At 46.2% G+C, this 24927-nt stretch overlaps 1 protein-coding gene across 1 annotated transcript; it reads right to left on the bottom strand.

Annotated features, from left to right (window-relative positions):
* Positions 1 to 1764: 1764 nt before the first annotated feature.
* Positions 1765 to 2424, bottom strand: LOC122665820. The gene has a single exon (XM_043861955.1). It carries the CDS (start codon positions 2422 to 2424, stop codon positions 1765 to 1767), a length of 660 nt encoding a protein of 219 aa, XP_043717890.1.
* Positions 2425 to 24927: the final 22503 nt, after the last annotated feature.

The following is a 24927-nucleotide window of genomic DNA, read 5'->3' as shown; positions in this document are numbered from 1 at the left end:
CCCTGACTTGGAGGCATCAGTGTACACCACCATCCCTTCAGTTCCATCAGGAAGAACAAGAACTGGGGCTGTCACCAATCTTTTCTTCAGCTCCTGAAAACTATTTTCACAGTCCTCATTCCACTCAAACTTGGCACCCTTCTTAGTAAGTTGTGTCATGGGCATAGCTATTTTTGAGAAGTTTTCAATGAACCTTCTGTAATACCCAGCTAATCCCAGAAAACTTCTAATTTCTGTTACAGTTTTGGGGCTCTCACAATTTACCACAGCTTCAACCTTCCCTGGGTCCACTTCAACCCCTCTAGCTGAAATAATATGGCCTAGAAACCCAACTTGAGGCAACCAAAATTCACATTTGTTGAATTTTGCATATAGTTGCTTCTCTCTCAGTCTTTGTAGAACAAACCTCAAATGTTGGGCATGCTCCTCTTCATTCTTGGAGTAGATAAAGATATCATCAATGAAGACTACTACAAATGCTGCTGGGGCATTAGTAAGCCCAAAAGACATCAACAGGAACTCATAGTGTCCATATTGAGTTCTGAAGGCAGTCTTACTAACATCAGCTTCCTTAATTCAAAGCTGATGGTACCCTGATCTGAGATCTATCTTCGAAAAGACTTGGGCACCCTGAAGCTGATCAAAGAGATCATCAATCCTTGGCAGAGGATATTTGTTCTTTATTGTTAGCTTGTTCAACTCTCTGTAATCAATGCACATTCGCATGGAGCCATCTTTTTTCTTCACAAACAAGACCGAAGCACCCCAAGGTGAGATACTCGGTCTTATAAAACCTTTCTTTAACAAGTCTTGAAGTTGAGCCTGTAATTCTTTCAATTCACTCGGTGCCATCCTATAGGGTGCTTTAGATACTGGCGCCGCTCCAGGTATAAGATCAATCACAAACTCATTCTCCCTTGGTGGAGGCGGACTTGTCAAATCTTCAGGAAAGACATCAGGGAACTCCCTAACAATAGGGATCTTAGACATAGGCCTAACCTGTGTCCCGGTATCCAAGACCGACATAAGGTATCCTTGGCATCCCTTGTTCAACAGCTTCTTCATTTTCAAGGCTGAAATCACCATCTTCTTTGGCCTTTTCTTCATGTCACCCACAAAGATGAATCCTTTCTCGCCCTTTGGCTGGAATACTATCTTCCTTTCAGTACATAGTACATTAGCTTTATAAGCCGACAACCAGTCCATACCCAATATGACATCAAAGTCAGTCATATCGAGCTGAATCAGATGTGCATTCATGACTCTACCAGCAATTCTCACTACACACGGTTTATATAATGTATTCAAGACTATTCTTGACCCGGTAGGTGTACTGACTGCTAAGCCACCTGATAGACTCTTAGGTGATACACCAGTCCTCTTAGCAAAGGATGGAGACACAAAGGAGTGTGTCGCTCCAGTATCGAACAATGTATATGTTGGATGATCACAAATAAGGATGGTACCTATATGCCATGACTTGATGATTATGTATGCATGATATCAATTATTAAAATACAATCAAGTTTGAGTTTAGAAAGTTACCAGTAACCACTGCCTGATTGGCCTCAGCCTCACTTGTAGTCATGGAGTAGACTCGACCTTGAGGTTTACCGGCTGTTGTCGAGGGGGAAGCATAGGCCTCTTGTGATAGCAAGTCCTAGAGGTATGACCCATCTGGCCATAGGTGAAACATTTATATTCAACAACACCCGATGGAGTAGTAGCATCTGTCGCCTTAGTGCTTGGATTGGCATACACCGGTCAGGTTACTAATGCCTCAGATTCACTTCGCTGTGGTACGGATGAGACTGCACTAGGTCTAGAAAACTTGCTAAACTTGTTGAATCCTCTGTCAGGGAATGGCGTTGCTCTTTTGCCTGAGGACTGACTAATATGATAAGCATCCCTCTGCTTATCCTCAATCTTCTTGGCGGTTTGTACGGTCTCTGAGTACCCCTGGGTCGGTATGGTGGCCATTATCGAGGCAATCTGTGGCCTCAACCCATCTTCAAACTTTTGTGCTTTAGCTTCATCATTACCCATATGAGGGGGAGCAAAGAAGAATAGCTCTTCAAATTTCTGCGAATACTCCAGCACTGACTTCGATCCCTGAACCAATTCAGCCAGTTCAATTTCTTTCCTCTTCTTCATACTGGTGGGAAAATAATTCCCAAAGAAGGCTTGTTTGAAAATGTCCCAAGTTAGGATAGGGTGTGCTGCATGCAAAATAGGCTTAATGGTCTCCCACCAAGCCTCTGCTTCGTATTGTAGCTTATATCTAGCACAAGTGAGTTTCTGTTGCTCATTGCAACCAAGGAATTTGAAGGCTTTCTCCATCTCCTTCACCCATTTGACAGGTAACAGGGTATCCTTGCTGATCCCAGCAAAAGTAAGAGGTTGCATTTTGAGGAACCTTTCCATCATGCGGCCTTCAGTGTCCTATTGTGGAGCGGGAGGGAGAGGGACAGCAGGGGCTGCTTGCAAAGTTTGGATGCTCCTGATGGCTACTTGGAATTGATTACCCATATCGGTAATCATTTGATGCATCTGTTGTTGCTGCCCTTCTATTACAGTTCTTATAAGACTAGCCATATCGGGCGTAGGCATGTCAGGAGGAGGAGGAGGAGGATTTGCTTGTGTACCCCCAACTGAAGGATCATTATGGGTAGGGTTCGAGGATGAGGCTGCCTATGCACGCCCCCCGGTGTTATGCCTCTGATATATAATAAGAGGTCGTGGGTCCATAATGATCAGCTAAGAAAGAGAGTAAACATCAAACTATCAGCATATGCAATAGTTTGATATAAAAGAGTGCACAGAATAGAGATTGCAGTAATAAAAGTAAAGTAGGCCTTATCATACTCCAAAGAATTCAAGGAAGGCCTTAAAGTCTATCTGCCCATCTGTGGAGCATAGATTCGATGCGAGCAATGTGGGCCCGAAGGTAATCCATCCTCCGATCAATGATGTAAAAATCTCTGGCCCACAAGGATTTGCTGTCATTCCATAAGACAGACCGTAGATATATCTGATCATTAACAAGCAACTCGAGCGCTCGATTGAGTTCATCGATGTTCTCGGGGTTGTAATTGTACTCCTCAATTGGACTTAACACATAACTCATCTCGAGTTGGTGTTATATGTTAAGCCAAGAATCAAATTCCTAAAGAGAAAGCTCATGAATCATGCCACATATTATGATATATTATATTATAATGAGACAATAAATAATAAACAATAAATGAACATTCATCTCATAGTCATTTACTACCTTAAGCATGAACATAGTATTTGGCATAATTAAAATCACATAACACAACGTCTTAAAGCATAAAAGTATAATTTTTTTTTTACACCCAATATAGGAATATACAACACTTATATTGCATAAAAGTATTTTTAAAAATTGTATATAATTTTAAATAATTTTTAATGTATTTAATTTATTTTTTGTATATTTATCTAATTTTTATTTATTTTTATTTATAAATAATTTATTATTATTATTATATTTATTTATTTATTATATAAATATAATTTCAGTTTTATTTTGATATATTATAGGATATAAATTTATATTTATGTAAGTATTTATAAAGGATTTTTTTTTTTTGAATCATTGTTAAAAGCCAAAACTCAATCGAATTCAGAAGCCAAATCCAATCGGATTCACTGCCGAGTGAACCGGTCGGTGAGGTCACACTTCTCGGGACAGGGTCCACCTCCCCAGTGATCATCCGATGCTACTTTATGTCGTATTAGTCTAGACTAAGTTTTAACCTTACTTGTAGTTTCTTTTCATGCTATGTAAGGACTATGTTCCTCAGCTTAACTTGTATTAACCTGATGTAACTAAATCAGCCTATGCGCTAAAATTTTGTATAAACTCGAATCTATATAATAACAGCTTTTATCTTTATATCACGGTCTACAGTCAATTTTCATTTTATTTGGTAGCTTTTAGTTAAGGTTTTTAATTAATCCTAAGCTGAACTCACCTTCAGATCAATGAGTCCAAGAGCTGTTGTACCATGAACTTGACTGCGAATAGATCTAGAGCATGAGAGCTCTGATACCACTTAAATGTCACATCCCGGTCCGGTTGATAAGGGCCAAGTATGACTGGATGTGTCTCACATCCAACCAACCCACCAGGATCGCAAGTGTTGTAGCCTATTCGCAATCTCATTCACAATAATCAGAATTAAATGCAGCGGAAGCAATATAATAAGACATAAGACAACATTTAAGGGAAAACTAGTGATAACAGTTTATATATTCATATATGAACATTCATATACAGCTGGGTTACAATGTCGGTTCACAAAAGATGTAACATTAGCTTAAAAGACTATATACAATAGGTACTACAAAAGTGATATAACAAAAAGGGGAGAAGAAGCCTGATCAGTCTGGGAGATCAGGAGAACGAGCAGTCATCACAGGAGCACGAAGCATCGTGCTCCACCAGTATAGAAGTATCAACTCCACGGTTGTTGCGTGTGAAAACCTCAGACGCTTGGTTCGCCCACGGATGAGCCTGTAAAAACCAAGCGATGAGCACATGAGAGCCGGTGTGGCTCCGACCAAGGACTCTCCGACGTTCAAGTCAGGTCTCCAATGCAACAGCGTGACTGCGTAGTGAAAGCAAGATGAGGAATGATACTCCATACCTAGGTATTTATAGAGTGAGGATGAGATGAGGCGGTTGGGAGAGTCCTAGTATGGTAGGAGTCCTTCTTTCGGAAGGCTTTCTCATTTAGAGCAGAGTGGAGAGCTATTTTCGGGGCTGGGCTCTTATTAAGGTAAGAGTCCATGTAGAGTGTGACTTCGTATCGCACTGGGATCGCGGCTCGATCCTCATCCCATGATTCTCGGGATGCGCTAACGTGGCCCCGCGATCCCCGGTGGGGCACTATAGTAGCTTCTGTGGAGGAGGGCTCAACCTCGGAGGTCGGCCTGGGAGGTCGGTATTGGCAATCACCTCGGCCTGGGAGGTCGGCCTTAGAGGTCGGCTTGTAAGGTTGGTCTCGGCCAGGAGTTTATGGTTGACTTATGTGGGCTTGGCTCAGAGCTCGGCCGCAGCCCTAGGCTAGCTTGTGCGAGTCCAGCTCTGTCAGGTGACTTATCGGAGATCGGGTCGGTCTGGTTCCCTGCTCGGCTCAATTCGATTCTCGGACTGAGGTCAGGTCGACCATGTGGCAGCCTCTGATTGGTGGGGTGTTTTATGCCTCATCACAGGCCCCCCACTCATCAGGGGTCGGCTCGGCACTGATGAGTGAAGTTTCCAGGTCTACTTGTCTGAAAGATTTTTACTGCCGAGCCAAGCTTATTTTTTGTCGTGGATTGACGTTGCACGGTCTGACGGTTGGACGTTAGTGCCACGTTAGTAGAGTCATTATGGCAGGCTCGGGAATTCAAAACGTCTTTTGATCTGGACCGTTGAATTATGCTGAGCTCTCCTCGGCCATTGGATCAACTCAACCCAAGAGTTATAAATAGGGGAGTCATAACTGTTCATTCTTTACTGATCAAAGTTATTAACTTCTCAGCAAGCTTGGATTTTTTGGCTTTGCAACGCTCGGTGCTTTCTGGTTCGTGACCAGCTCGGCCTTTGCTTTGTTCGCGTTCAGCTCTTCTTCAACCAGTAAGTCCTCTCTGCCCCATATGTCAGTTGGTAGTAGTTACCTGGACGAGCTGCTCACCGGGGTGGCAGAGGGCGCGAGTCCGAGCCGAGAGCTCCCACCTTGCTCTCCCACCATAGACTTATTGGGCTTGACCTCAGACGAGCCCGATGTAGTGGAGCCTCGTCCGACTGAGGTGGCCGAGCCTCCGTTGCTCCTGGAGTCCGGCCTCGCGGCCCAACCAATCGCCAGGGACCGAGCTGAGAACTCTGGATCGCCCTCGTCCGATGATGAGGAGTCAAGTGAGAGCGATTCTTCAGAAGTGGGGGTTGGTTTGATCAGCTCATCCGATGACACCCCCGCGCCCGAGGAAGGGAGTGTCGGCACCATCCCGAGTATGATCACGGATGCCGACCTCGACTATCTGAGGATGACCTATACTATCCCCGAGGACATCCAGCTTTGAGCTCCCAACCCCAGGGAGATGGCTTGCTTCATCAGCTCGGTGAGGTGGCTTTGTACGAGACGCCTTTCAAGTACGCGTTCAGGCTCCCCGTCCTCGGCTTGGTGGACTAGATCTTGGACCACTTCCACCTGTCCCCGGCTCAGCTGGTGCCGAACTCTTGGCTAGCCATGTACGGCTTCTACGCCCTATTTTACGAGATGGGCTGAGGTGCAAGCGTGACGCTTTTCTCTCGGCTCTTTTTCTTGAAGAAGTCTCCAGAGAAGGGGTGGTACTATTTCAGCTACCGATCTGGGAAGAGTGCAGCCCTGGGCAGCCACAAATTTTTGGTTGGCACGCCGACCTTCAATAAGTATTGGAAGCCTCATTTTTTCTTTGCTTCCATTCCAAACAATCCACTCCGAACCGAGTGGAAGGAGATGAACTTGAACTACGTCAATAGGGTACTGCCCTAGACCGAGAATGAGCTGACCTCGCTTGACTTAATCCCCTAGCGTCCGCCCTTTGATGTCCTTCGGCTTCAAGATGAGGGGTTTCTTCAAAGGTGGCACATGACCCCTGGTAGGCGCCCGAGCCGAGCCCGTTTCTATCCCCGAGCTGACCTCTTTATTTAGTCTTCGTTTCTTTTTTAATTTGTCTTTTACGTTTGGTTTCTCTTGCAGTGGTCGGCCATATTCCCCCTATGGATACAGCTCGGCTAAGGGCGGAGACCCTTGCGGACCGAAGGAAGAAAAATGCTGAGAAGAAGTCCCGGGGCGAGTCCTCCAAGGCCCCCAAGGGCAAGGCGGTGTTGCCGACCCCGCCAGACGTTGTGGTCGGTCTTGAGGCCGAGAAGAATACGGACCCAACGGGGTCTCCGAGGAAAGGGAAGGGCCGAAAAGGCGAGAGGAGCCCGCCGAAAGATACCAAGCGTCAGAAGCTCCTGGTCAATCTGACGAGTGCCTTTCGCCTGTGGCTTCTCCCCCCAACATCTCCCGATATGTCCTGGGGAGGGCCTCGGCCAGCAACGTTCCGGTGAGGCCGACCTGGCGCCTCTTCCCAGGAGACTCGGCATTGACGTCAGCTGCGCATGCCAAGGAATGGTTGGATGCAAGTCGGCTCCCAGCCGACAGGGAGAAACTCGAGGCGCTGTCTGACCCCGAGCTCCTCTCCACCCTGTTTCAGGATTTCAACTTGGTAAGTATTATGCTCGGCTGTTATGATTAGGTCCGACCTGTGTAATCTATCTTGACTTTTGTTCTCATGCTTTTTTGCAGGGCTTCGCTTTGAGCGGCTCTTGACTGAGAACCAGTCCATGGGCGTCCAGTGCAAGAAAGCCTACCAGGATGCCCAGGATGCTATTCAGAGGCGTCGGGAGACCCAAGAGAAGCTTATTGCCGCCGAGGCCGAAGTGCAGAGCTCTAAGGCTGATGTGATCAGGCAGAAAGAGAAGGTCCGGGCTTTGTAGGCTCAGCTCGCCGAGGCGAGGGAGAAGGCCAAGGAAAACCTGGCCCTGGCTTGGGACGAGGCGATCAGCGACTATCTCTAATCAAAGGAGTACGCTGATGTGTGCCATTAGATCAGGAAGCCTCCCTATATCGAAGGTTTTGAGGCAGGCCGGGCTGATCTCTTGGCCGAGATCAAGGCGGTCTATCCCGATCTCAATCTCTCTCATTTTGACGACGATGCCACTACTTTTGCAGGGGAGTTGGGAGATGAGGAGGGAGCCGAGGTCACCCAGGCTCTGCCCATTGAGGAACCTACGCAGGCCGACCTCTTCGCCCTTGACGCTGAACCCCAAGACCCCCTTGCAGAGCCTACCACCGCGGATGTTGCCGAGGTCGCCTCCAAGTCCACCGCCGAGGAGATTGAGATGTAAAAATTTGTTTGTTTGTTTGTTTTTTTTTTTTTTTTTTTTTTTTTTGGCCGAACTGCCCTCATTGTAACCATGCCGAGCAATCAGCCTGTACTGAATAAAAAAACTATTTTTGCTAGAATTTGTCTAAGTGTTTTAGCTCGGCATTCTTAGCCTTCTTTTCCTTGTGTGTGTTGTTCCATTTGAGGTTGTGGCCGAACTGACGACCTCTGCCAGCCGAGCTTAGGGACTTGTCTGTTTTTTACCCATGCTCCTCGTGGTCATCGATTCGGCCATGCCATGCCCGAGGTCAGGGTGATTTTCGCCTTGGTTAGTTAATCCGCCATTCCCATCGGTCCGATCAGACCGACTATCATATAGGCGGACGCGTTGCCGAGCAGCCTTCTTGGCCGAGCGGAATGCCTTAGCTTAGTTTCAAACTTTGTTCGGCTCGGCCAAGGGGGGAGTTTGCTCTTGTTGGTGCAAACGTCGATCAGCCTTTGAGGGCCTGTCTTATGACTTGATTGCCAACCTATAAGGGCCGATCTTTGAGGTCGACCAGGTCTATGAGGACTGGTCTTACGACTTGGTTGCCGACCTATGAGGGTCGGTCTTCGAGGTCGGCCAGGTCTATAAGGACCGGTCTTACGACTTGGTTGCCGACCTATGAGGGCCGGTCTTTGAGATCGGCCAGGTCTATGAGGACTGGGCTTACGGCTTGGTTGCCGACCTATGAGGGTCGGTCTTCGAGGTCGGCCAGGTCTGAGAGGACCGGTCTTACGCCTTGATTGCCGACCTATGAGGGTTGGTCTTCGAGGTCGGCCAGGTCTATGAGGACCGGTCTTATGACTTGGTTATCGACCTATGAGGGTCGGTCTTCGAGGTCGGCCAGGTCTATGAGGACCAGTCTTACGACTTTGATTTGGGAGCTTGCAAATATGTTAAGTGGTGGAGAAAGACTTTATTTAATTGAATCAACTGTCGGGGCTGAAGCCGAGTGCAAACATGTTCGTCAAAAACCTTGCTGAGCAGAGGAAGTTACTGAAAAAATTTCTTCAAATTTTTCGAGTTCCAAGGTCTCGGTACCTTCTTGCCCCCCGGAGTCTGCAAGCGATACGTCCCAGGGCGAATTTGCTTGGAGACTATGTACGGGCCTTCCCAATTTGGTGCTAACTTTCATTGCTGCCTTGGTTGGGATGCACTGAGTTTTCTGAGGACAAGGTCCCCTTGACGGAAGTGCCGTTCTTTTACTCTTGAGTCATAGTACTTTGCCGTCCTCTATTGGTATGCCGTGTTCCGGAGTAGGGCATTTTCTCGAACTTCGTCAAGGAACTCAAGGTTGGCTCTCAGCCCATCTTCATAGGTCTTCTCATCGAAGTTGAGCACTCGATGTGACGATGCCATAATTTCAACCGGGACGAGGGCTTCAGTCCCATAAGCAAGGCGAAAAGGGCTCTCCCCGGTTGGTGTTCTTACTGTCGTCCTATATGCCCATAGGACACTTGGGAGCTCTTCTACCCATCTTTCTTTGGCCTCATCTAACCTTCTCTTAATGTCGACGAGTAATGTTCAGCTGGACACTTCTACTTGTCCATTTGCTTATGGATGAGCTACTGAGACGGGTCGAAAGTCAATGTAGAAGTGTTCCCAGAACTCTCGAAAGGCCGGGTTGTTGAATTACGTGCCATTATCTATGATGAGCTCTTTCGGTAGCCCAAACCGGTAGATGACCTTATCTCGGAAGAATTTCCCCATATTCTTCTCGGCGATGGTTGCAAAGGGCTCGGCCTCGACCCATTTAGTGAAGTAATCGATCGCCACTACCACGTACTTCCTGTTTCCCGATGCCGGGGTAAAATCTCCGAGAATATCCATTCTCCACATAGCGAAAGGGATTGGGCTCAGCATTGAGGTCAGCTTTGTTGCTGGTCGACTCGGGATTGGTGCAAACAGCTGGCACTTCTCGCACGTCTTCACATACCTCATGGCCTCTTCTTGCATTCTTGGCCAATAGAATCCTTGCAGAAGTATCTTGTATGCGAGAGCTCGGCCACCCATGTGACTCCCACATATTCCCTCATGTACCTCGGCCAAGGCATACTCGGCTCCCTTCGGTCCAAGGCATCGAAGAAGAGGGGCCGAGATTACTCTTCTTATAAGGATGGCTTCTCCACGATCTCTATGTACACTGATCGGCTCAGATGTTGGAGGTCGGCCTCGGCCAACTTTGACAAGGAGTCAGTCGCGGCATTCTCTTTTATCGGTATTCAAGTCATCTCAAAGTGCTCGAGTTCGGAAATCAGATCTCTTGCTCGGCTCAGGTAAGCTATCATCGCTTCGTCGTTCGCCTCATAGTCTCCATTGACCTGGTTGACCACAAGTTGGGAGTCTCCTCGCACCTTCAACCGCTTTACGCCTATTGCCCTACTAACTCAAAGTCCGGCTAGGAGGGCTTCATACTCGGCCTCATTGTTCGAGGCGGGAAACTTGAACCTCAGGGCATATTGGATCAGAAACCCCTCGGGGCTCACCAGGATCAGGCCGGCCCCGCTTCCTCCATAGTTGCTCGAGCCGTCGACATTTATGGTCCAGGTCGGGTCGGCCATAGCCCCAGCCTCTTCTGCTGTCTTTTCTTCCCCGACTTCAAGGTCGGGCCCTGTGCATTCGGCGATGAAGTCGGCAAGGGCTTGTCCTTTTATCACCGTCCTCGAACGATAACTTATATCGTACTCACTCAGCTCAACCGCTCGGTCAGTATCGCAATCGGATGAGCTTGGAAGTACGGCCTTAGTTTCCTTGCGGCCTTAACAAGATCAAATGCTACTTTCTCAAACTCGAAGTATCTTGTCTCGGCGTCGACAAGAACGTGGCTGATGTAGTATATGGGTTTTTGAGTTCGACTTTCTTCCCTAATCAACACCACGCTGACCGCTACAGGGGTAGCGGCTAAGTAAACTTGAAGCTCCTCTTTTGGCTTGGGTCGGCTGAGAAGAGGCGGGTTCTCCAAATATTTCTTCACTTCAAAAGCTTGCTGGCATTCGTCCGACCAGGTAAAGTCCTTCGGGTTCCGGATATTCTTGAGGGCCTTAAAGAATGTTAGGCACTTATCGCCCGACCTTGACATGAATCGTGCCAAAGCCGCCACTCGCTCGTTCAGCCTTTGTACTTCTCGGATCATCCTTGGAGGGCCCATCTCTTGGATGACCCTGATTTTTGCCAGATTGGCTTCGATCCCTCTGACAGAGACCATGAAGCCGAGGAACTTTCCCGAGGTCACGCCGCATGCACACTTGGTGGGGTTCAGCTTCATTTGGTTCTTCCTTAATACGCCGAAGGCTTCTTCCAGGTCGGCCAAGTAGTGTTCGGCCTTTAAGGTCTTCACCAACATGTCGTCCATGTAGACTTCCATGTTCCTTCCGATCTGCTCGCGGAATATATAGTTCACGAGCCGCTGGTATGTCACTCCAGCATTTTTTAATCTGAACGGCATGACCTTGTAGCAAAAATTTTCTTGGTCGGTTAGGAATGCCATGTATGGCTCGTCCTCCTTATGCATCAGGATTTGGTTGTAGCTAGAATATGCATCTATGAAACTTAGCATCTCGTGACCGGCCGTGACGTCGATCAAGAGGTCGTTTGAGGTAGCAGGTACTCATCTTTTGGACAAGCCTTATTGAGGTCGGTGTAGTCGACACACATTCTCCACTTCCTGTTTGGCTTGGGGACCATGACTACGTTAGCCAGCCAGGTCGGGAATTTTTCTTCTCGGATAAACCCTGATCGGCGGAGCTTCTCCACCTCTTCATTGATCGCGATTTGCCGATTAAGGGTGTAGTTCCTTCTCTTCTGTCGGATTGGTTTTCGGCTTGGATCTATGTGGAGCCGGTGTTCAGCTATATGCCTAGGTATGCCCGACATGTCGACAGCCGACCAGGTAAAGACATTGGCGTTCGCCCTTAAGAAAATTTCGAGCTGATTCCTCTGATCTTCATTCAGCAATGATCCGAGCTGGACCACCTTTGTTGGGTCCTCATCGCTGAGGGGGAACAGGGTCAGGTCTTCCACTGGCCGTCCTCTCCTCTCGATGGCTCATCCCGCTGATCCTCGGGGAGGTGTTCGACGCACATTGCTATTCCTTAGACATTGCCTTTGTTTTGCTTGACAAAAGTAGCATAGCACTCCCGTGCCTTCTTCTGGTCGCCTCAGACTTCGTCGATTCCGTTCTCGGTGGGGAACTTCATCTTCATGTGCATCGGGGAGATGATGGCTTGGAGACGGTCAGTGAAGGGCGGCCTAGTATGGCGTTGAAAGCCACTACCGATCGTACTACCATGAACTTGACCTGGATCGTTGCTTGGCATGGAGCTTGCCCGATCGTGACCAGTAGGTCGATTGAACCCTTAATGGTCGTGGTAGCTCCCGAGAACCCATGAAGTGAGGTGCCCTCCGGCTTGAGCGCTTCGTCGCCGAAGCTAAATTGTCGATACGCATCTAGCGACATAAGGTCCACGAATGCGCCCGTATCGACCAATACTCGATGGACAGGTCTCTTTGCAATTTCTACCTACACCACTAAAGCATCGTCATGAGGCAAACTTATACCTTCGAGGTTGGCTTCGATGAAGGAAATCATCGCCGCTTGCTTGAGCTTCTTGGTGGGCATCTCGGCGACTCCGACAAACCGTGCGTTTGCCTTGGCCTTTCGAGTAGTCTCTTATCCGGGCCCTTCGAGGATGGTGTATATGGGAGCTCCCTTGTCACTACTCGGCCCAGACCCGTCCTCTTTCTTCTCAGCTCAGGCTTTATCTTCATCTCGCTCGATTCGCCTATTTTTGGGCCTCGGCTCGGTTCTTCTTTGATCGCGCTCTTCAGGTCGCCGAACCCCACGCTCTTCACTACCTCCCTTGACATCGCTTAAAGTGGCCCGCTTTTATTAGCTCTTTGATTTCTCTTTTCACCTGATAACAATCCTCGGTGTCGTGGCCGGTGTCCTTGTAGAATTGACAATATTTGTTGGGATTCTGAGATGACCCTGCTTGCATAGGTCGGGGCCGGCGGATGTACCCGCCGTCTTATATTTGCATCAAAATCTCCTTACGCGAGGTATTTAGCGGGGTGTAATTGGGGCTCCGAGCTCGATCCGATCTCTTGGCTCGATGATCCATCCTGGGCCGTTTGTCCTCACGGTTATCGATTATTGGCCTTTTCTTATCGGCTCGGCCTTCGTTTCCCTTCCGGGCCTGGAGAACCTCGGCCATATTTGCAAATTCATTACACCTCTCCAAGAGCTCGGTCAGATTTTTGGTTGGCTTTCGGGCCAAGTCCTTGATGAGGTCCATGTCGACGAGCCCGTTGCTCATAGCCGTATGGGCCGTGGCCTCATCCAAATCCTTGATGTCTAAGGATTCCTTGTTGAAGCGGGAGACAAATGCTCGGATCGACTCGTCGGGCCTTTGCTTCACGCTGAGGAGGTTGACCGTTGTCTTCTTGTGTTTCATACTACTCTGGAAGCGTGTAACGAAGGCTCGACAGAGTTGAGCGAAGCTTGTTATGGAGTTCGACGGCAACCAGGAGAACCATGAGGTCACCGCGCCCTTGAGGGATGCAGGGAAGGCTCGACAAGAAACAATGTCGGTTCCCCCGTACATGGTCATCATCGCATTAAAGTAGTTGATGTGATCTGTCGGGTCGGTCGTCCCGTCATATCAGTCGAACGGGGGAGGTTTGAACCCGGTCGGTAGCTATGCGGTTATGATCTCAGGAGGATACGGGTGACGCCCGACCAACGAATAGGCGTCTGGGGTCGCTTGTTTCTTCAACCCCTCCACTTGCTCCGCCAAGTCTCGTAGCCGCCTCTCCAGCTCGATTTCAGGTGCTCGGCCAATCGGCTCATCCACCCGATACAAATTGTTTTGCTCACTCGACCTAGGTAGATCATTTGGCTCCTCAGCTCGAGGTCGGTAGGCTCGATCGTCCCGTTGTGGTCAGCTCGGTCAGCACCATCCTTCCTTGTTCTTCTTTCCACCTGAAAGTTGGACCCACGGGGGCTCCCCTGTTGTTCTTCTCGGGGAGGCGAGCTTTGACGCCGGGGGGTATGACGAGATCCTTCTCCTTGTCTCACAGCGCGTCTCCCATTCGGCTCGTTCCCTTGTTCTTGGACTACCCTCGGCTGCCCGTCCTCTCCGAGTCGTCCAAAAAATACCGACCTCCTCGCTACCGAGCCTGCTGGTTCAATTTCCTGCCCTGTTCCCGGGCTTCAGCGATGCTCTTGCTCATCCTGTCGAGCGCCTCTGCTAAGGTGCGGAGGAGGAGTCTTTTGACCAGACGGGTATGAGGACGCGGCTCGGCTAGGCTCGGCCCTACGTCGGCCACCATTTTGCTGTAAGTTTCTCTCTGCGCGGACCGGGGCTGGAGTGGGCGCGATCAGTGGTTGGCCCATTAGCTCGCCTCGGGCCATCTGGTTCATGAAGGTACGTAGCATCTCGTTGGTGTGGAGCATCTGCAGCTGCAAGTCCATAACTTGCCAATTATTTGCCAGGGCTTGGGGGTCCAAACTCTCCGGTAAGGGCGGCGGCGCTAGTAGGCCCAGCCCGCTCAAGTTCGGCTAGGCCTGTACTCGGTCAATCATGGCTGTGGCTAGCACACCTCCCCCATTCCCACCCTCTGGTGGGGGAATGGGATTGATCGTGATGCCCGTGACGGGCTGTGTACCCACTGCCCGACAGGGTCTTCTGTTCACACCCTGCCGTGAAGCCTCAGGGGGCGGTGATCTCCTCGCCTGCACAACGGATTGTGGCTCATCCGCATGGGAAGTCAAGCCATGCTGCCCTGATCTCGTGTGCACCATTATTGTTGGTCTTAAAGTTTATAGAAACGATGATGACCTACTGATGTCGTTCCCATAGACGGCGCCAAATCTGTTGCGTGTGAAAACCTCCGACCCTCGGTTCACCCACGGATGAGCCTGCAAAAACCAAGCGATGAGCACAAGAGAGCCGATGTGAAAATCTATTGCGTGTGAAAACCTCCGACGCTCGGTTCACCCACGGATGAGCCTATAAAAACCAAGCGATGAGCACAAGAGAGCATGTGTGGCTCCAACCAAGGACTCTCCGACGCTCAAGTCAGGTCTCCAATGCAACAGCGTAACTGCGTAGTGAAAGCAAGATGAGGAATGATACTCCATACCTGGGTATTTATAGAGTGAGGATGAGATGAGGCGGTTGGGAGAGTCCTAGCATGGTAGGAGTCCTTCTTTCGGAAGGCTTTCTCGTGTAGAGTGGAGTGGAGAGCTATTTTCGGGGTCGGGCTCTTATTAAGGTAAGAGTCCATGTAGAGTGTGACTTCGTATCGCGCTGGGATCGTGGCTCGATCCTCATCCCGTGATTCTTGGGATGCATTGACGTGGCCCCGCGATCCCCGGTGGGGCACTATAGTAGCTTCTGTGGAGGAGGGCTCGGCCTCGGAGGTCGGCCTGGGAGGTCGGTCTTGGCAATCACCTCGGCTTGGGAGGTCGGCCTTAGAGGTCAGGCTGTAAGGTTGGTCTCGGCCAGGAGTTTATGGTTAACTTATGTGGGCTCGGCTAAGAGCTCGGTCGCAGCCCTTGGCTAGCTTGTGCGAGTCCAGTTCTGTCAGGTGACTTATCGGAGATCGGGTCAATCTGGTTCCCTGCTCGGCTCAATCCGATTCTCGGACTGAGGTCAGGTCGGCCATGTGGTAGCCTCTGATTGGTGGGGTGTTTTATGCCTCATCAACGGTCAATAGGAGAATCCTAAATAGAAGGAGTCCCCAAAGAAATACAAGCAGCAGCGACAGTAGTCTCATCTGTAAAATAGAGTGATCATGAGGGATGAGCTCTCGACTGAGGCCAATAAGGGAATGCATGCAAAATGAACACATTAAACATGATGCATGTTCTAGTCTAACATACACCTATCATGGAAACTAAGTCTCATGAGGTTCAAGTATTACTGTGGTAGATGCTAACCTCGGTCCTGGAAACACATAACCAGACGTCGGTTATCCGAGCGAAACAATTCTACCACAGTGAGGACCCGCCAGGAAAACATATCACCAGGCAGCTAACCCAACAGACCCCCAATGACCAACCCTATTGTTTCTTCCCACAGCGGAGCACACACGCTAACATAGGACAGTAAATGGCACCCCGACATACTCTTCGGCTGTACCACGGGTTGTCCAACACCTCACCCCCTGTTGGTAAGGGGCGTAGTACTGGGTTATGATATAACAGCCTAGCCCAGTGCAATCTATGCATGAGGGAACATGTATGGATAGCTGAGTTGTAAGAATAAATAGTACTTCATTTTCATCCATTGAACAATAATAGTAAATATCAATGCAAATGCGAATGTCAAAGCAGCCTACTATCATGTGCAACTAGTGCAAAAGAAAAACAAGCTAACAAACTACATGAAGAGTGCATTGTTGATAAAACATGGCATGGCACACAGAATAAATAACAATTCAGTAACAAACACACAGAAATTAAGACAAAATTCCCTTACCTGAAGTTGTAGATTTAGACTAGATCAACTACCCTCCAAGGATCCCAGCAATACAGACAAACACAGGGTAATTAGTCCAAAGGCAACCCTAAAACATTAGAAAAGATCAAGTGTTAGGGTCAGAAGGCAGTTTAAGGTCTAACCAAGGGTCCAGGGGCATTTCTTTCAAAAAATATCGGATCGGATTAGAGGGCAGAATTGGGGGTTTTGTTCTTGGTGCATGGATCCTTGGATGCAAGGGTCCAATTTCATGATTTCGACTCAATTTAAGGTGGGTCAACTTAATTAGGTTGATTTAATTGAAAACCCATAACTAATTTGGAGAAATTGGTCAAATTAACCTAATTCACTATGCCAGGGTTCAATAGGTTTCATGTTTCAGCTGTAATTTGAAATTCAGCAGGAAACATATAACTTAACTCAAGATCTGAACCTCAATTGGGTCTAATTTGGTGTTCTAGCCCTATTTTAAGATGAGTCAATTTAATTTAAGGGTCCAATTTCATGGTTTCAACCTATTCTAAGGTGGGTCAACTCATATATTTGTTTAATTTCAAGGATTAAACCAAAATTAGGGGAATTAAATTATAGGTTCCAAATTGGTGGATTTAGGGTTCTAAAATTTGATCCCTAGATCCAGAATTGAACATAAGTAAAGGGACTGCCATGAATCTCAAGTGTAAGGGAGTGTAATTTGACTTAAATCAGTCCCAGAGACATTAAATTTTTAGTATAGCAGCTTGGTTAGGAGGCTTTAATGGCAGCCAGCAGCTTAGGCTGCAATAGGACTGAAATTAGAGAAGAAATTATATTCCAATTTGGGGATTTTGGTTATTTAACCCACATTGGAAAGTTAGGGTTTTATAAATCTGGTTCCATGAACCAGATTTGGGGTCATTTTGGGAGGCAGCCATGATTTCCAGCTATGTCTGAACCTTATCTAACCTAAATCAGATTTATATAGGTCAAATTCCCATTTCTATAGCTTGATTTACAGACTTTCATGGCTGCCAAGGGTTTAGAATGAAAAAGAGGAAAGAAAAGAGGGAGAAGACATGTCTAGCAGCATGAAGATAGAAGGGAACCAACCTAATTTAGGTTTTAGAGAGCCAATAACAGCTTAAAATCCAACTCTAATGGAAATCCAAGCTCAAATGTCCAATCGTAGCCTTAGGTTTCTTCCTCTCCTTCCTTCTTTCTTTTCTCCCCAAGCTGAATCGTTTTTTCCTCTCTTGGTTTTGGTAGAATGGATAAATAGTAAGGACAGGAATGCTTATATAGTAGCTTAAGCACTAAGGGGTAATCTGGTCTTTTGAGCAATAATTACTTCTAAAACTGATTTTCAAATCAGTTTATAACCAGAAATCTATTTTTATTGTTCTAATCTAACTATAGAGCGACGTCAGACTACATCAGGGATAATCCGAACACGGGTAACTACTACGGACAGCATTTCCCATTGGGGATGCGGGTCCCACAATGATAAATTTACTAAAATACCCCTTTCACTCTATTTGGTCATACAATCGGCATATAAAAACATTTAAACTATACTTACATTGCATTTAGTCTAGGGAGAGACTCTGCATGTCCTCCAGGTAGCAGATCCGACATAGGTAGCTTAGATGCGGGACCCCACTAGGGTTCTCTGACTCCAGAAGGGCAAGTTGAGAAGAAGACTCTCTGGAATCCTCCATAGGTGTGTCGGGGGATTGATCTAAGATCTTGACCGATGCAGTCCATAGCATCGAAGCAAGCATCGACACGGAACTGGAACCTGAAATCACACAAGTTAAAAAAAAATAAAAATAAAAATAAAAATTTAAGTTTATTGCGGATTTTACAATTATCGTCTTCCAAAATGATGGGGAGGGAGTTTGGGAGGCCATCTATTACGCAGATGGAGATACAAATCTAGGCAAATGAGAGACGTTCACGGGATGTCGTTCATTCGTCTGTATAGATTGGCTTGTCGAGTATGGAGGTGATCCTTCTAAGCGTGTCGTCACCCCAAAGAAGGAAGTTGAGGCCCGGGAGTCTTACCCACAACGGTAGCTCTTTGACTTCGCGTCGAAAAAGGGAGATGTCTGGAGACCACGAACGGAGAATAAATGGCCTATTGTCGAAGATCCACGACCCTTCATCGATGGGTCGTTGACGAAAATCAGTGCATCGAATGTGAATACTCCACTTTCTGGTCCGAAGACATCGACTCCGCCCAAATGTACCCAGCGGCTCTAAACGAAGCGAATCATGTTAGAGTATGTTGGTTTAGGGCCTAGAACATTTTCGACTACAAGAGACTCCCAATGGTCATATTCTACTTAAATTTCATCGGTAAGGCATCTAGCTATTTTGTGCCCATCGATTTGCTCGGGCGCGAAGAACTGGAGGTTTGTCCCTTTCCCTCGGAACCCCGAGTTGTTGAAGAGGGATGTCCAAGGGGCAAGGGAAGGGCCACGATCTGGGGAGGGGGAGTTGGGGGCCACCTGCAGGTTAGAGTTACCGGTGGCCATGGCCGAATCAAGGAGAGAGGATCAGGGCTTCAGCTAGGAAGACAGCTCGTAACGATCTAAAAACTCATTTTTTTCCAATGGTTCACCGTATTCGAGTGATGCTCTACCATTTCCTATATGTATTTATGAAGATGACTCTAGACAAATCTATCACCGTCCATTTGTTGAAACATCAATAGGAGATTCATTATTCTAGGTGGGTCCTTTTGGGTTGTACTAAAATAGCGTGATTTTATTTATAATCATTGGATTCTCAGCTGGGCCCACTCAATTTTGTATGATTAGTTGATTACTATGAATTTTGAAAATCAAAAAATTTGTTTGCTTATTCCAGTTCTTTGGCATTTGTTTGGACCTTCATGCCTCCGCCCTATGCTTTTTCTTTTGTTCCTTTTTCCCTAATGGAGTTCCCTCCAGTTGGGCTCTTTAGCTATTAAAATTTGGGTAGCGATAGCAACACCGCGGTGTTACAACCTTATTCACACCGGAATTGTTTTGAACCGTTGACCTTATATAAAATAGATTGATCTTAGCCATTGAATGAAAAAAAACTGAAAACCTATTACCTGCTGTCATGTGACAGACGGTTGAAGAAAAAACACGCAGGAGGAGACTCGTGAAAGAGAGAGAGAGAGGGATGACACATGGCAACTTGAAATCGGGTGGTCAAATTTCATCCCAGCCTCAACCCTAACATCCTTCTCTCTCTCTCTTTCTCTATGCCGGTGTACCCCTCGGAGATGGCAACCAGTGTCGCGCTGCTGCTGCTGCTCACCCCAGCCTCACCTCGCTGTCTCCACCCCTTCCTCTCTCACTCCCCTCTCTCTCTTGTCACAGTCAGAGTATCCATCGGAGATGGCAACTAGCGCTGTCATATTGCGGCTCCCCCCAACTTCAACCCTCAATTTTATAATTCTTAGAGCCCAGTCAATTGCATTAAAAAAATAAACCAGGGGAAAAAATATCCAAGTTGAATTTGAATGTATGAGACCATTCACTGATGAAATCAAATCAAATCAAAATCTCCAACAGTCAAAATCAAAATTGAGTTTCTTATATGTCATATACTATTCTTGCAAGCCAATCTGCACAATGAATGGTTGGATTCTCTATAACAAAGATGGAACCTGATTTCATTGACGTCTTCTACAAGTTCATAGATGTCTTGAAGAAGGATCCAAGTAGTCCAGTGAGCCTGTTGAGTTCCTTTAATTGCATTTATGGCCACGAAGGTGCCAGAGTAAACGAGGAGATGAATGACTCTTAAATGCTTGGCTTGAAGTATCCCTCAATAACAAATAATCCGTCCAAAAAATACCTTGTGAATGGATAGCCCGTTAGATTATTCTAGCCATTGTAATTTATTGAAATCCAATTTGGAGGAGGAGGTTGCCAATAGTGAAGGGTTAGCCTCTTCAGTTTGAATTCACAGGGTTGGCCTCTTCATTATGAATTCACAGTGATTCCCTGTGAGGCAAAAAAGTGTCTGTTATAGGCATTATCAATGGCATTCAACTCCACATCCATCAATCGAAGCACTATCTCTGTTTCTTAAATCTCAGCTTTGTTTCTTAAATCTCATCTCCTATGGTGAGGGAGCGGTTCCCGTGAGAGAGGGAGTGGTTAGTGATTGGGTCTTTGCTGCGGAACCATTTTTTTTATAGGTATTCTATTCTAAGGGGGGAGAGGGAGGGTGACAACCAGGAGGCTCGAACTTGAGACCTCTTGGTAGGGTGGGTTTTTACACACTACTCTCTACCAACTGTGCTAGGCAGTTGTTCTCATCCACCACTATTTTGATATCTACCGTAGAGCTAAAAAATTACTGCATCGAACAATGATTGTATTAGCATCTTTGAGTAGTTCCTATCAGTCCATCTCCTCTCCATGTTCATTACATGCGCTCGACAGGTCATGGTTGGATAAAAGCATGCATATTGACCGTACTATACTGTGTCACATTCAAGGTTGAGATAGGTACAACTAAAAGAAGGATTCGTGACGAAGTTATGGACTCTAATTCGATCTAATCAAGACCCTTCGATCATTAAGTTAGAAACACTAATGATAGGCCATTGATATCATATCAAAATGATACCTTTTTGTAGCTGTAGAACCATGGGTGGGTGGGTGTGTGTGTTTGTGTGCAGTAAAGAAGATAAATAGAGAAGAGAGAGAGAAAGGTGATCTGAGTTTCTGTTGCTAATCTGAGATTCTTGCTGAAATCAGAAACTTCACAATCCAAGTTTAAAAAGTTCAGGTCGATTGCATGGTGATGTGAAAAACAATGTTGATGTTGTTATGATCTGTGAGAAAAAAATTGAAGAATCCGAGAGCTTTTACAGATATTGCATGTTGTTCTATGAGGTGTCTTTTTTACCATTCATTATAATGAAGTTATGAGGAAGAAAGCTTATAGAACTGAGCTCTACAAGATGCATGATTGCTATCTTGATGTAAGAAAGGAGAAGAACATGCTACTTTGTTGATCTAAGTTGCTGCCATATTGAGAATGAAAAGGTTGTTGCCTTGAGAGAGGAGTTCAAGTTATTCTCCTTGTTCTCTTTGTTGAAACCAGTTGAAAGTTATTATTGGAACGTATTACTAATTACTTCCAAGCTACTGTTTGATATATTATTACTTCTGCATATTATCCACTGTGAATGTTATATCTTGTTATTGTAAGTGAGGTGTTGTCATATTGTACTTGAGTTGTCATACCTTGTTTGAGAAGGTAGTGACTGGTTGAAAACATGGAAGACAAAGGAGGTTTAATTTTTTTAATATGTCTTCCCTTTTCAATGTATGTTTACGTTGGAATTTGGGTAGGCATCATGGGGCTTGCATGATAATACTTCTGTTTCTCTATTTCTTTGTTTTTTGGTTCCTTAGAACAAAAAAATAAGAGAAATCTATTTGTTAACACCAGATCATTTGTTTTGTTCTTGGGAATGAACCGAGACAAAAAAAAAATTGCTAAGAAATAGAAAAAAAAACCTCCAATTTGAAGCTTCTCTGTCCCAAAAATAAAAGAAAGAAATAAAGGGGGAGTTGCTCTTTAATTAATGACCACATGCTTAATTTGATGGGCAAAGTAGTAATTTCATGTTCAAAATACAACACCACCTCCAATGCAACTTCAACCACCACCGCCACCTCCACCACTGCTGCCACCACCACCTCCACCTCCACCACCGCTACCTCTGTCACCACCTCCACTACCTCCACCACCACCTCCACCTCCACCTCCACCTCCACCGCCACCACCACCACCACCTCTGCCACAACCACCACTACCACCACCACCTCCACAACCACCACCACCATCAACAACACTGCTACCACATACACCTCCACCAAATTTTTGGGTATTTAATGGCATTTTTAAAATTTTATAGAAGTTCTAGAAACAGAAATAATTGTGCATAACAAATGCATTTCTATTTCTTTTCTGGCCAAGAAATAGAAATTATTATTTGTTACCAAACGTGTTTTTTTGCCCATAAATTTGGCCCAGTAACAAAAATACAAAAAGTCATTTCTGGAACAGAAACATGGCCCAAAAACAGAAGTGTTATCATGTAGGCCCCATGTTAGGATTTTCATTGTAAAGCTGATGTTACTGGTGATTGCTTGTAAAAACTGTTGTGTGGGTGCGTGACTAGTGTATTTGGGGTTGTAACTCCAAACACAATGGGTGTTGTGTTGAAGTTGTAAAGGGTGCGTGTGTGAGGTCAAAGGGAGGAGGGGTTTCGGGGGTGAAACCAGACCTCATGGTTTGAATAACAAGGAGTCGCCACCTAGATTAGGGTTTAGAACTCATACTAAAAAATAAAACAAAAATGACTCCAATCGAAACTGATCCAATCCAAAGGTTGTAGTCTGTGTCAGGCTACGGCCCAGGGGAGGTGTTAGACACCCTGGTCCACTTGGTAAAAACCAGACTTCTACCCTAGGTTGCATGTTATTTGGTTGAGCCTAAATTAATACAAATAGGAATGCAAGGAAATCAAATACAAAATCACAAAAAATGATGGATGGATGGCATAATTGGATCCAACTTAATCCTATTGTAGACGCTGAATTTTGTCACCCCCCGACGATGACGACAACAGGACATGGGCGATCATTGGCACCTCACTTGAAGTTGGACCGACCCTGAAAAAAATCCAAAACCTTCACAAAACCTAAGAAAAGTCCCCTAAGACCGCGAAAGTGTGATCTTGTTCATTTGCATCAACTGATTAACTAGATTCGCCTGGCCGAAAACTTGATTTCGTTCATTTGCATCAACTTGGATTACTGGGGGAGGATTTTGGCCTAAATACGGCCACTATTGTTCAGCAGATTCGATCGTGGAATATTTGGTCTCTGATATAAACTATTATTCCTTCGTCCGTCAACGCTTCCCCCTGAATCTAGGGTGTCTCCAATTGGGATCGTGATTGACTCTGATAATATAGGATTAACGGTATGGGTGACAAATTGTCCTTGAGTCTCCTTGACCACTTGTCACTTGCATCGTTGCATTGCATATGGTTCTTGCGGTGCCCCGCCCATTGCCTCCATTTAGAAGACTAGAGGTGCCGATGTGGCCCGTTTGGTTGATAGATGGACCACTGCTCCCCTTTGTAGCATTGGAAGTTTGACAAAAGGAGCCTGACGTATATGAAGTCGACTTGGCTATTGCGGCCAAATTTTGAGCCGCAACTACAAACATTAACTGCTCTAAATGAGCATGTTGCCCATTGCAAGACTATGTTATTGTGGCAGCCAATTGCCACATATCATTTGTCATAAGACGAAGGCATCCCTGCAACATCGCAACCTACTTGTGCGTAACATTGTTCACTGACCCACTGTCAGGTGATGTTGCCCCTTGCTGGTCATCATCTTTAGGTCTGATTTATGTAGAATCAAATATTTCAACCCCATCAGAATTCCTCACAGTTCTGCTTGTGTTCATGGATACTTATTTGGAGTGTTCCACCGGGCGTGCCAAAAAATGTTTCCTCAATTTTTCGGTATTGAAAATGTAGACTGAAACATGCAAGTGTGCTAGAGACTCAAAGAATATAAATATTAATCTAACCTCTTCCAAGCAAAAACGGATCACACTCCTAGCTCGGTCGCTCCAAGGACTTTTCAATAATCAGAGAACAAGGAGAAATGACAAAGCACAAAGCAAATGATTAGAATTGTATTTAATCGTCTTTTTGAACGATAAGAAATACATAGCAAGATCCCTTAAGGGTGAGTTTACAATGAACAAACTAGTCTAATCTAAATTACTCCAATTCCTAAGAAAGTTAAAAGTGCATGTTTATTGATTTGATTGAAGATCTCTCTCCTTTTTCTCTTCTTTTATTTATACTCAAGTAGTTATTTGATCGGGTTTTACCCAAAAAAAAGAAGTTATTTGATCGGGTTTCAAGTAGTTGGTTTATAACTCCTTGACCGATCATAACTACCTGTATGGGTATATCTAATAACTCCTTAGCCTGGTCTGAACCGAATGGTCTTATTCCTTGTCTCGTCCATGGACTTTATCTTCCTTAGCCCACTTCTGAAGACCGAGCAAAATTAGGGTGTAAACATAACCCAAATGGTGTTTATTCCACTACACACTTCGTTTTGGTAAACAAAGGTGTTAGTTAGGTACATGACCGAATCGGTCATGGCTATAGGACATCGAATCCTTTGAGAGTTCGTCAAATCTCTTGAATTCATTGCAAGGCAGTGAGGCACCACAGTCTGTTCTTGACAGGTAACACTACAATTACTGAACCTCAAGGGGTTAGCGCAGCTGGTTTGGAGGGGACATGAGACTCCGTCTCAGGAAGCGAGGTCTCGTGATCAAACCTTTGCCGCTGCATAATTTCTTGGGGCCACCCACCTGAGGCTCACTAGGGCCTAGATGCTCCCGGTTCGTGCGTGGCACAGGGGTCATGTACGAGCC

This window comes from Telopea speciosissima, chromosome 6, assembly GCF_018873765.1.
Source record: "Telopea speciosissima isolate NSW1024214 ecotype Mountain lineage chromosome 6, Tspe_v1, whole genome shotgun sequence".
Taxonomy (NCBI): Eukaryota; Viridiplantae; Streptophyta; class Magnoliopsida; order Proteales; family Proteaceae; genus Telopea; species Telopea speciosissima.
Note: the sequence above shows the minus strand (reverse complement) of the source record. Positions and strands in the feature narration are given on the sequence as shown.